Source organism: Sus scrofa, chromosome 3 (genome assembly GCF_054392235.1).
Source record: "Sus scrofa isolate SSC_HxYL_T2T_F1_AM1 chromosome 3, Sscrofa_HxYL_maternal_Yorkshire_Landrace_v2.0, whole genome shotgun sequence".
NCBI classification, from domain to species: Eukaryota; Metazoa; Chordata; class Mammalia; order Artiodactyla; family Suidae; genus Sus; species Sus scrofa.
In genome coordinates this window covers 83,773,855-83,787,003 of record NC_139385.1, presented here as the reverse complement: position 1 = coordinate 83,787,003, position 13,149 = coordinate 83,773,855, and the positions used below count along the sequence as shown (strand labels likewise).

Genomic DNA, 13,149 nt, shown 5'->3' with positions numbered 1-13,149 from the left:
TTAAATTCTCAAATATCTTTCCTTATTGATTTGTAGAAACTCTATTATAGATAGTAGCTCATTGCTTTCAATATATATTGCTTTTTTTAGTTTATTAATTGTCCTCTAATTTTTCTTATGTCTTTTGGTTTCTGAAGTATAAAATATCTTTCTAATTACAAAACCAATCCCTGCTGTTTTGCTATATTGGTAAGTTGAAAGTTCTTCATTTCTCCCATGTAATATGCTTCTACTCCCAAGATGTAATCTCCTAAACTTTCTCTAGTAATTAAAAAATATAAATATATGAGTTACATATTGCAAAAGTGAGGGGTTTTTTTACAAACTGCTTTTTTTCATTTAACATTCATTTAATAGGTATCTTTCTCTCTAAAACCACCTATTATTTTTAGCAGCTGTGTAGTACTAAATTATGCAGACATAATGAATCAATCTCTTGTTGATGAATCTTTAGGTTGGTTCTCTATTTCACCATTCCAAATGCTTCAGTGATTCTTTGTATCCTAACTTGAACAGATTTTTTGAAAGTTTCATTTATGAGACGTGAAAGATATGTAAACAGGTGAGACTTTTTTATATTAAGGAATGGTTATTAATGTTTCTACTTGTGACAACAGTATCATGATTGTTTTTTAAAGGAGTCTCTAGAAATACTTATAAAATATTTTTGGATGAAATGATGTGATGTTTGGGATTTGTTTAAATTATGGGGCTATAGAGGAAATAGAAGAAATAGAATTGTTCCCTGAGTTTATAATTATTGAGGGTGAGAGGTAGATATATCAGAATCCAGTATAATATTCTCTCTTGGTTTGTTTGTATTTGAAATTTCTCATGATAAAAGTTTTAAAATAATAAAATATCATTTCACATATATCTGGTATGCCTATAATTACAGGATAAATTCCTAGAAGTGAAAATTTGAAATCCAAGTACATAGGCTTAAAATTGTGATTGATATTTCCAAAATGCCAAAAAGTGTACAAACTTGTCCTCCCAGAAATTGTGTATAACTGTGCCATTTCTCATCCTCCCAACCCAGGATATACTCAACCTTTTAGAGTAAAATAATTTCAAGTGAAAAAAATCTTATTTTTTTAGTGTTTTTAATTACTAGTGAGATTAAGCATGTTTTCATACACTTATTTTTTATTTTTATTTTTTCTTCTGTGAATTTTCCATTCATGTACTTAGCCATTTCTCTTTTGGTTTGCTCATGTTTTCTTATAGTTCTAAAAATATTTATATGTATTTATATATTATATTTATATAAATATATGTGTAACATATGTAAATATATAAACATATCATGTGTATTTATATAGATAAGTGTAATGATCCCCTTTTCTGTGACATGTGTTGCAAACGTCCCCAGATCTTTTTCTTTTTAACTTTACTTTGGGTTGGTGTTTTTTTATATGGACTCAGATTTGAACAGTAATCACATCTAGTGGTCATTTCCTTTTGGGTATCTACATGTTAGTTCTCAACTAGAAAGTTCTTCTCCAACCAAAGGTAATAATATCATCTATATTATATATGATGTACATGCTATATATATAGTTATATTACTCAAATTTTTGTTATAAAACTTCAGTATGTGTTGCAGTTTTTTGAGTTTATAATTGCCTTTTTTGTTTCTAATGTCTTATCATTTATGAAGTGTAAAATATTCTTTTAATTACAAACCAATCCATACTGAAATCATGTGAAAGTTAAAAATTCTTCATTTTTTGTAAATTAACTCTACTCTAATTAAAAAAATAATAATTCTTCATTTCCCCCACATAAGACACTTCTACTCACAAGATGTAACCTCCCCAACTTTCCCCAGTAATTGAAAAACGTAAATATGCAAGTTATAGATCACAGAGGTAAGATGTTTTTGCAAACTGCTAAAACAGCCTGTTCACAGACTGGAACAGTGTTTGCAACAAACCAAATAATAAAGAAGTGTGTAAAGTAAGATGGGAGACATCTTCCCTCCCTAACCAGCTTCCACTCCGCAGAGCAAACAGAAGAGAGAGGTGTTCATCCTGCCAGGCTTCATTCTGTGTAAGTACAAGCATACACACACACACACACACACACACACACACACACACACGCACAATTTAGTTTTACCTTTTGTTCTTTATGGAAATTAGTGAGTACATATGTACTTGCCATTTGCACATAGCAGTAGACCTCTGTCCAGATTAGTGCATGAAGGTGCACTTCGTTCTTGTTAATGTCTATATAACAAACAGCCAAAGGCATGACAATACTGTGACCTCACCAGCAGCATTCTTGCTGATAAACGTTCAGCCTTTTCTTCCCCCCTCTTAAAACCTGCACTACAAAGAGTGGCTCTGTCTTTATCAAAGTATATCAATACTTCTCTAGGATAGAAACCTCTATGTAATTTCTGAAACAAAGGACCTGAACATTTTATAATTTAGCTCAGCATTGTGAAATTGCCCTCCAAGACAACTTATTTTGTATTAATTTTTATTCTCACCAGCAGAGCTTGAGAAAACCTATTTTCTCTCACCTTTGCCAGCACAATTGTCCTAGTCTGCTCTATAAAATGTGATGTCTGAAAAAATTTAGCTCATTGATGCTCTTTCATTTAGGTCCCTCTGAGCTTGAGTACTTTTTCATATTTATCAGCCGCTAGTATTTCTTCTTCTCTGAATAACTCTTTCATATCATTTGTTCAGTTTCCCACTGGACCGTTGGACTTTATGCATTAGTCTATAGAGACTGTGTGTGCACTAGACATTAAGACTCTGTGAAGCATGTATTATTAACATTTCCTCCCAATCTGTCATTTGTCATTTAACTGTCTCTCATCCTGTAGAAGCTTTTATTTCTAGATAGTCAAAGCTGTCATTTATTTTTTAAAAGTATTCAGTATTTTTGTTCCATTTTTAGAGCTCTATTTTTTACATCTAAAGTTTTATCCCAGGGAGTTCCCTTCGTGGCTCAGCGATAACGAACCCGACTAGAATCATGAGGGTGAAGGTTCAATCCCTGGCCTCGCTCAGTGGGTTAACGATTCGGAGTTGCCATGAGCTGTGGTGTAGGTCACAGACACGGCTCAGATCTGGTGTTGCTGTGGCTGTGGCCAGCAGCTGTGGCTCTGATTCAACCCCTGGCCTGGCAACCTCCATTTGCCGTGGGTGTGGCCCTAAAAACACAATCAATCGATCAATCAATCAATCAAGTTTTATTCCACCTTGTGTATATTTTTGCATGCAGCGTGGAATAAATTACTTCATTCCAGATGAGCCAACTGTCCAATGGGCAGGTCTCTAATAATCTTGTCTTTTCTTCAACTAATTTGATATGTCAACTGAATCGCTGTTATACAGCCAACATTTTCAGAACATTGTAAATCAACTATACTTCAATAAAACTTTTAAAAATGAAAATCAACCAAAAATAATAATAATAAAAATAATTTTTTAAAAATGTCAACTTTATACTATATCAAATCCTCACAAAGGTGTGGATTTGCTTCCCAACTCTTGCACCAGCATCATACCATTTTAATTGCCATAGAGTTGTAATACATCTCGCTGCAATGGTAATGCAAGTATTCTCTCCTCACTTTTTAATATTTTTTCTCAACTATTCTTACATTTTCAATTTTCTCAGTAACCTTGAGAATGAATTTTATTGGGGATGGGGGTGGGCCAGTTCCAAGTTCCCAGGCAAGAGATTGAATCTGCACTACAGCAGTGGCCCAAGCCACTGCAGTGACAATGCTGGATCCTTAACTTGCTAACCACAAGGGAATTCCAAGAATTTTTAATCAGGAATATTTATAGTGATCATATTATATTTATAGATTAAATTGGAGCCATGAGCTGTGGTGTAGTTTGCAGACGCAGCTCGGATCCTGCGTTGCTGTGGCTCTGGCGTAGGCTGGTGGCTACGGCTCCGAGTAGACCCCTAGCCTGGGAACCTCCATATGCCTTGGGAGCAGCCCAAGAAATGGCAAAAAAAAAAAGACAAAAATTGGAGAGACCTCATCACATTTAAAAATCAGCACATTGGAGTTCCCATTGTGGCTCAGTGGTAACAAACCCGACTAGCATCTATGAGGATGTGGGTTCAATCCCTGGCCTTGCTCAGTGGGTTAAAGATCTGGCATTCTATGAGCTTTGGTCTAGGTCGCAGATGAAGCTTGAATCCCGTTGCTATGGCTGTGGCATAGACAGGCCTCATTCCTTTTAATTGCTACATGATATTTTATAAAATATGAATGTTATGGAAGTTCCCTGGTAGCCTAGAGGTTAGGGAGTCAGCACAGTCACTGCTGTGGCTAGGGTTTGATTCCCCAGCCCAGGAACTTCCACACATGGTATGAATGTACCATAATTTGTTCAGCTATTTCCGTTATGGGGAACCCTCGAGATGCTTTCAGTTTTTGAACATTTTCAACAATGCTGCAGTAAACATCCTTCTATATATCTTCGAGGACATGAACCTGTGCTTTTCTTTATAAATAGCTACTTAAATAAAATTATTGGGGCAAAAGTTGTATGCATCTTTAACTTGACAAATGAAGCCTTAAAAGGTTGTGAGAATTTATAGTCCAATCGGCAGCAGAGTGTGGATTCCCAAACAGTGCATCACTGCTTTATTAATTAGCTACTCATATCTCTCCAATCTTATGGGAGATAAATGGTTATCTATTGCTGCTTGAACTTGGATTATCCTGATTACTGTGAAGCCGTGCTCATATTTTCATATACTTATTTGGCTATTTGGATATTTTTTTCTGTGAATGGCTCAGATAAATTACTTGACCATTTTTTCTACTAGACTATTTTCCCATTTAAAAATTGTTTAGGAATGTCCCTTGTGGCACAGTGGAAACAAATCCAACTAGGAACCATGAGGTTAAGAGTTCGCTCCCTGGCCTCGCTCAGTGGGTTAAGGATCCAGTGTTGCCATGATCTGTGGTGTGGGTCACAGATGTGACTCGGATCTGGCATTGCTGTGGCTATGGTGTAGGCCAGCAGCTGCAGCTCTGATTCGACCCCTAGCCTGGGAACCTCCATATGCTGCAGGTGCAGCCCTAAAAAGACAAAAAATAAAAATTATTTATTCATAATTGCATCTTATGTATTCTAGATATTATTTCTTTGTCATTTTAAAAAAGATTTTCTTCAATTCTGTCTTTTGTATTTTGTCTTCCTCTCGGTGCTTTTGACTTACAGGAGTTTTCAGCTTTAATGTAGTTAAATACATCCGTTGTTTTTCCTTTACAGCTCAGGTGTATATCTTGCTTGGAAAGCTCTTCCCAAGCTTAGGATTATAAAAATATCCTCCTATATTTTCTTTAAATATCATTATCATTTTATAGTCTATGATTTGCTCTCTAATCCATTTGAAACATTGTTCTTTATGGTGTGAGATATGAATTTAACTAAATTTTATTCCAAACAGATAACTTATGGTCACCAGTCTACCTAACTCCACTTATAGACTAGACCAACCTGTCCCCACTTAGAATATTCCTTTATTATAAACTCTGTCACTATAAATACATGGCTCTAATTGTGTAATCTTGTTCCATTGTTTCCCAATATTCAGTTATTTAAATATCACCTTTACTATTTCTATTGTATCCATGTTTCATTTACTTAATATTTTAGCATAACGGTATTTTTTTTTTTTTTTTTTTTTTGGACACACCAGCAGCATGTGGAAGTTCCTGGTCTAGAAATCAACCCAATCTCTGTGCCACAGCTGTGGTGATACCACATACTTGACCTGCTGCACCACAAGGGAACTTCCAGCATGATATATTTTAAAACAAAAAACCTACTTTAGCTTTATTCTAAGCATGTAACTCACAGGTTTAAATTTTTTCTAGTAAACACTAAAATATGTGAGTAACTTTTGAAATGGCAAAGTTTTATTTATGTATCATTTTCATTTCTCTCTCTCTCTCTTTTTTTTTTATCTTTTTAGGGCCACACCCTCAGCATATGGAGGTTCCCAGGCTAGGGGTCAAATCGGAGCTATAGCCGCAGGCCTATACCACAGCCACAGCCAGATCCTTAACCCACTGAGCAAGGCCAGGGATCGAACTCTTATCCTCGTGGTTCCTAGTGGGATTCATTTCCGCTGCACCATGATGGGAACTCCTATGTATCATTTTAAATCATCTCGCAAACTGCTGATGAAATGCAGAGGCATCTGGGGAAACACAGTTGTGTTCTTTCCACTAAGGATTGATCACTTTCTGTAACAAAATATTATTTTAGCTTCCTGGCATGTTGTTGTTGTTATTGTCTTACTTTGAAATAGTTATAAATGGCCAAGAAGTTGTAAAAATGGTAGAGTATTTCCATGTGTCTATAACCCAGCTTCTCATGATGACATCTTGCCCTGTCAAAACTGGACGTTAACATTGCTATGGTATTATTAGCTAGACTATTGACCTTTCTTGGATTTCTTTCTTTTTTTTTTTTCCTTTTTTCTTTTTGTCTTTTTAGGGCCACACTTTCGGCATATGGTGGTTCCCAGGCGAGGGGTCGAATTGGAGCTATAGCCACCGGCCTACGCCAGAGCCACAGCCACATCAGTTCCAAGCTGCATCTTCGGCCTCCACCACAGCTCACGACAACACCGGATCCTTGACCCACTGAGTGAGATCAGGGATCGAACCCGTGTCCTCATGGAAGCCAGTCAGGTTCGTTTCTGCTGTGCCACAATGGGAACTCCGCCTTTCTTGGATTTCACCCATCTTTTTCATGGACTGTTTTTCTTTGTAATAGCACCTCGACATTTTATCACATTTGTGAATCCCTGAAACCACCACCCCAATGAAGATACAGAACTGTTCCATCACTGCCAAGAAACATCTTCATGCTACCCCTTTACAGTCACAGCCTCCCTTCCCTAACTGCTGGCAAACACAGTTCAGTTCCTTTTAACTCTGTCATGTTGCTAATGAAACATACATGGAATCATACAGTCCATCACTTCAAGGACTGGCTTCGTTTTTTCACTCAGAATTTCTCTGGAAATGTATTCAAATTGTGGTGCTAGGAATTCCCGTCGTGGCTCAGTGGTTACGAATCTAACTAGGAACCATGAGGTTGAGGGTTCGATCCCTGGCCTTGCTCAGTAGGTTAAGAATCCGGTGTTGCCGTGAGCTGTGGTGTAGGTTGCAGACACGGCTCGGGTCCTGTGTTGCTGTGGCTGTGGCTACAGCTCCGATTCAAGCCCTAGCCTGGGACCCTCCATGTGCTGATGGAGCGGCTCAAGAAAAGGCAAAAAAAAAAAATTGTGGTGCTATCAATAGTCTCTCCTTTTTATTGCCGCGTACAGTTGTACCATGGTTTGTTTGTCCATTCACCTACTGACGGACATCTGGATTGTTTCCATTTGGGGGCTATCACAAATAAATTGGCTACGAACATCTGCATTTTGATGTGAACCTAAGATTTCGTTTCTCTGGAATAAATGTCCAGGAATTAGGTCACTAGGGTCTATGGTAAACAGAGGTCTAACTCTTTAAGAAACTTCCAGGTCATTTTCCAGAGTGGCTGCACCATTCTCCATCCCCCTATTGACAGATCTAGTTTCTTGGCACCCTCACCAGCCTTGGGGACTCTCAGTATGTTTTGTTTTGTTTGTTTTTCTGCTTTTTAGGGCTGCACCCGTGTCATATGGAAGTCCCCAGGCGAGGAATTGAATTGATGCTATAGCTGCTGGGCCACAGTCACAGCCACATCAACTCGGGGTCTGAACCGAGTCTTCGAACTACACTACAGCTCACGGCCATGCTGGATCCCCCACCCACTGAGCAAGGCCAGGGATCCAACCTGCATCCTCGTGGATACTAGTGGGATTCGTTTTTGCTGCACCACACCTGGAACTCCCATTTTTAATTTTAGCTATTCTGATAGGTATTTCTGATGGTTTTTATTTGCCTTGCCCTAATGGCTAGTGATGTTGAATGTCTTTCCATGTGCTGGTTTGTACGAATCATTTAAATATCTGGGGCAAGTCTGAGGTGTCTTTCTTACAAGTTCCCACCTCTCCTGGCTCTGAGGAGGAGGGTTGCCCTTGGCTGTTCCTGAGGCAGGAATGCTCCTCTTAGCAAAGAAGAAAGTGGGGCTGGGGGGCTGGGTGTACAGTTTGACCTCTGGTCGGGAGCACAGCCTCTTCAGAGCTTCCCATGGGCTCCAGGAGGCCTGTCCAGAAGAGGATGTGAAGCTTCTTGCACCTCGTATGACACCCATCGCCCTTGCTCCTATTCACACCCTCCAAGACACTTTTTTTTTTTTTTTTTTTTGTCTTTTGTCTTTATAGGGCCATACCTGCAGCATATGGAGGTTCCCAGGCAAGGGGTCAAATTGGAGCTGTAGCTGCCAGGCTATGCCACAGCCACAGCAACGCCAGATCTGAGCCGCGTCTGTGACCCACATCATAGCTCATGGCAACGCCGGATCCTTAACCCACTGAGTGAGGCCAGAGATCGAACCCTCAACCTCATGGTTCCTAGTCAGATTCGTTTCCGCTGCACCATCACGGGAACTCCCAAGACAGTTTTAATACAATCAGTGCCTTTGGAGATGGACTCTGTGGTGAGGGTGTTCTGAGACTGGCCTCACAGCTGAAAACAGTGGAACCTGAGCAAAGCGGACCCAGTCACAATGGGGTCACAAATATTACCCCACCTTTTGGAATGTAGAAAATATTGGAGTCGGGGAGTCTGGGTTGTCCCTAAAAGTCTGGGATTCTACTAAACCTCCAGGAGTAAGGTCCCTCTCCGTGGGAAGTGCTCTGCCCAGCACCCTTGCAAGACCAGCCCCCTACCCAGACCCACCTTCTCTGAAGGGGTGACTGAGAACTCGAAGGTGGTCAAACCTCTGAGAAGGGAGGGGAGCGGTGCCAGGAGCCTAGGAAAATCTTAAGTGCACCCTGGAGGAATGAACATTAACTGGCCTTGAAGGAGGCAGGGAGATCCAGTCTCCTAAAACACCCCGGAGGCTTGGAGGGGGTGTTAGCTTTTTATTATCAATAGCATGTGTTGGGAGTGGTTTGGTAAATCCTACAGAATATGATGCTGCAATATTTCTCAGGTTCACCGTCTAGAGCAGAGAATGTAAAAGTAGGCTCTGCAGTCATGTGGCTCACAAGGACAGATGGCACACCCCAAATGCAAATCCTTTCCTACGTCTTCCAGGGCAATGATGACCCCATCTAGAAGATTCCATTTTCGGGAGTTCCCTTCATGGCTCAGCAGTTAACACCCCCACCAAGATCCGTGAGGATGTGGGTTCCATCCCTAGCCTCGCTCAGTGGGTTAAGGATCCAGTGCTGCTGTGAGCTGTGGTGGAGGTTGCAGATGCGGTTTGGATCCTGTGTTGCTGTGACTGTGGTGTAGGCTGGCAACTGCCACTCCGATTCCACCCCAACTGCAGCTCCAATTCCACCCCTAGCCTGGGAACCTCCCAAATGCCACGGTGCAGCCCTAAAAAGCAAAAGAAAGAAAAAAAAAGAAGATTCCATTTTCTACAAATGAACCAAGTTCTCTTCATTATAACCTGTCGATTGAATCACTAAAGATTCCTGAAAGAGAGTACTCCTCAAGTAAATTCAGATTGTTTCTAGAGCTTATTGAAAACTGTCAGTATGACCTCAGGTAAGGGATTTAAAATTTTTTCCTCCATTTCCCCATCTGTAAAATGGAGATAATATTAGTTCCAACTTCAGTGAGACATTGGGAGGGTTTAGTGCTTAAGGCAGTGCCTGGCCAGAGCAAGAGGGTCTGGTGTCATTGCAGAGGTGTCAGCTATTATTATGACTAAAACAGGAGCAGCCAGGGCTGTTTCCAGCGTGTTGCAAATTCTGGCTGAGCACGCCCCCTGGAGAGGGACAGAGTTCCTGCAGTTCGGAGGTTTGCTTTGTTTCCTGTGCTTGATCAGGGTTGCCTGGTTGTAAGTTTTCCATTGACACCAGCCTTCTTATGTGCACGCAAATGACTATTTGATTAGCTTTTTATTATCAATAACGTGTGTTGGGAGTGGTTTGGTAAATCCTACAGAATATGATGCTGCAGTATTTCTACACTAATTTTTGACCTAAAATTTTCTAATATCTAGATTTCGAGCCATCAGTGTGTGACCAAACATAGATCACCTTTGCCCCTTTAGTTAAAGCAGATTTTATATATATATATATATATATTTTTTTTTCTTTCTGGGCGTTCCCATCACGGCTCAGTGGAAACGAGTCCGCCTAGTCTCCTTGAGGATGCAGGTTCGATCCCTGGCCTTGTTCAGTGGCTTAAGGATCCCATGTTGCTGTGGCCGTGGTGTAGGCCAGCAGCTATAGCCCCAATTCGACCCCTAGGCTGGGAACTTCCATATGCCACAAGTGCAGACCTAAAAAAGCAAGAAAATAAAAAAATAAAATTTCTTGAGAGAGGATATAGATATTCTATATCTAATCCCCTCTCAAGAAATTTTGCTTTTCCTGAATGCTGTGTCGCTGTTACTGAGTTCTTTTTTTTTTTTTTTTTGTCTTTGTTGTTGTTGTTGTTGCTATTTCTTGGGCCGCTCCCGTGGCATATGGAGGTTCCCAGGCTAGGGGTTGAATCGGAGCTGTAGCCACCGGCCTACACCAGAGCCACAGCAACGCGGGATCCAAGCCGCGTCTGCAACCTACACCACAGCTCACGGCAACGCCGGATCCTTAACCCACTGAGCAATGGCAGGGATCGAACCCGCAACCTCATGGTTCCTAGTCGTATTCGTTAACCACTGCGCCACAACAGGAACTCCTTTGGTCTTCTTTTTTTTTTTTTTTTTTTTTTTTTTTTTTTTGTCTTTGTTGTTGTTGTTGTTGCTATTTCTTGGGCCGTGTTACTGAGTTCTTTAAGTGGGACTGTCTGGTGAGTGTGGGCTGCAGATTTTTCAACCTCTTTTAAGTTTGCTTCAAAATATTGGAGAGCCCATGCATGGAGAGCATCAGTCCAGAGCACAGGAGGATGGCCCTGCTGTTCAGGATTAGGCATATGGGAAGTGCCAGAAGTTCCCCTTCTTTAAGGCACCTCTGCAGCTGGATGCAGTGGCAGTGGTCCTCTGGCTCCTCCCAGGGATCCCAGTACCCTCCCACCCCAGCAAGCCTCTTCGTGCAACCCCAGAGGGTCTATAGATAGAGTGCACCCATGCACGCGCGCGCGCGCACTCACACACACACACACACACATACAGGGCTTAAACCTGGCTCTGGACATCTCCTTCAGTAAGACTTACCTGATTGATCGTATCCAATTCTAACATGGTACTTTCCAGGCTAGAGGTCGAATAGGGGCTGCAGCTGTGGCCTTTGCTACAGCAACAGCAACACGGGATCGGAACCTATACCACAGCTCATGGCAACACTGAATCCTTAAAGCCAGTGATCGAGGCCATGGATGGAACCTGCGTCCTCATGGATACTAGTCAGGTTCGTTACCACTGAGCCATGACAGGAACTCCCTAACTGGTCTTTTCCTTTGCACTTGAAGACTTAGTATTTCTCTTTCCATTTGTTTCTTACTCTGCTGAAGGAACAAAATCCTGGCTGCATTAGAGTGAGTCCTTTCTGTACAGACTGTGATGACAAACCTGAAACTGGTACTGAGGCCCATTCACATACATATACCCAATAGATATAAGACGGCACTGGGTAGTTAAAGAGGCTAGGCCCAGAGAGGGTGAGCAACTTGTCAGAGATCACACAGCCAGGTCCAGACCTGAGGAGCTTCCCATCAAACCACACTGCCTATTAAGATGCTCGTTGGTGGCTTAAATCCTTAACTAGTGAACCAACCTACCTTCTTTCATGATCCCTGCAGACGCCAAAGGAACCATCCGGGAAATTGTCCTGCCCAAGGGTCTGGACCTGGACCGGCCCAAGCGGACCCGCACATCCTTCACGGCCGAGCAGCTGTACCGCCTGGAGATGGAGTTCCAGCGCTGCCAGTACGTGGTGGGCCGTGAGCGCACTGAGCTGGCCCGTCAGCTGAACCTCTCCGAGACCCAGGTAAAAGGGCAGGGCCAGGCCACGCCACTGCTGCCCTGGCAGCCTGGGAACTCCTCTGGGTATGAGGCTTGTAGGCTGCTGCAGGGAGACCCAGCTTTGAAGTTCAGACAGACATTAAGGAAAGGCTTAAAGAGACAGGTAAACCAGAGCAGATAAATACACTGATGACCAGACAAAGTTGGTGTATGCCCAGGGCAGGAGGTGGGGGGGGGGGTGGCTTCCGGATGTATCGGGCACTCTGGGTAGAATATGGGAATAGGAGGGAGGGACGTTCAAGATGCAGGGAGTGGCTTAAGGGGTGTCTGTTGGTGCAGGAGGGAGCCTGCAGGAAGGGAAGGTGAGGGCTTGGTTTGCCGGGAACAAAGATTCAGGGGAGAGATGAGGCATTGCAGAATTGGAGGGGACCTGTCATTCCCCCACTCTGGACCTTTTCCCATCCTCCCTCACCTTCCCTTCATCTCAGCCTGTCTGGTAACCTCCAGCTGGAGAGGAGGGCTCTGAACACGTCCTCCACCCAGGAAGGGCTTAGCACTTAAACTGTAGTATCCTTAACCCAATGGGAAAACTTTTGTAAACTGAGCACCTACTCTGTATGAATGGAGGCACTTCAAGCTGGTAATAGAGCTAAATAATAATAATGATGGAGTTCCCGCCCTGGCTCACCGGAAACGAATCTGACTGGCATCCATGAGAACACAAGTTTGATCCCTGGCCTTGCTCAGTAGGTGAAGGATCTGGCATTGCCGTGAGCTGTGGTGTAGGTTGCAGACACAGCTCGGATCCCGAGTTGCTGTGGCTGTGGTGTAGGCCAGCGGCTACAGCTCCAATTGGACCCCTAGGCTGGGAACCTCCACATGCCGTGAGTGCAGTCCTAAAAAAAAGTCACAATTTAAAAATAATAATGATGATAATGATGATGATGATACTTACCCAGTACCTACGGTGACAAGGCACTGTTCTAAATGCTTTGCATATGTTAGTTTAGTTCACTAATCCTTGTCAACAACCTTATGATGCAGCTACCAGTATTATCCCATTTTACAGATGAGGAGAGGTTGTGCCCAAGGTCACCAATGAATAAGTTCCAGAGCTAGGATTCGGACA

The 13,149-nt window shown here is 42.2% G+C and overlaps 1 protein-coding gene across 2 annotated transcripts in view; it reads left to right on the top strand.

Annotated features, from left to right (window-relative positions):
* Positions 1-13,149, top strand: part of VAX2 (ventral anterior homeobox 2) — a 29,099-nt gene that overhangs the window by 8,453 nt on the left and 7,497 nt on the right. For both annotated transcript variants that reach the window (XM_021087393.2, XM_085016114.1), the window contains exon 2: positions 11,858-12,045. In XM_021087393.2, the coding sequence (XP_020943052.1) occupies positions 11,858-12,045 (188 nt within the window). The remainder of the gene's footprint in view (positions 1-11,857; positions 12,046-13,149) is intronic.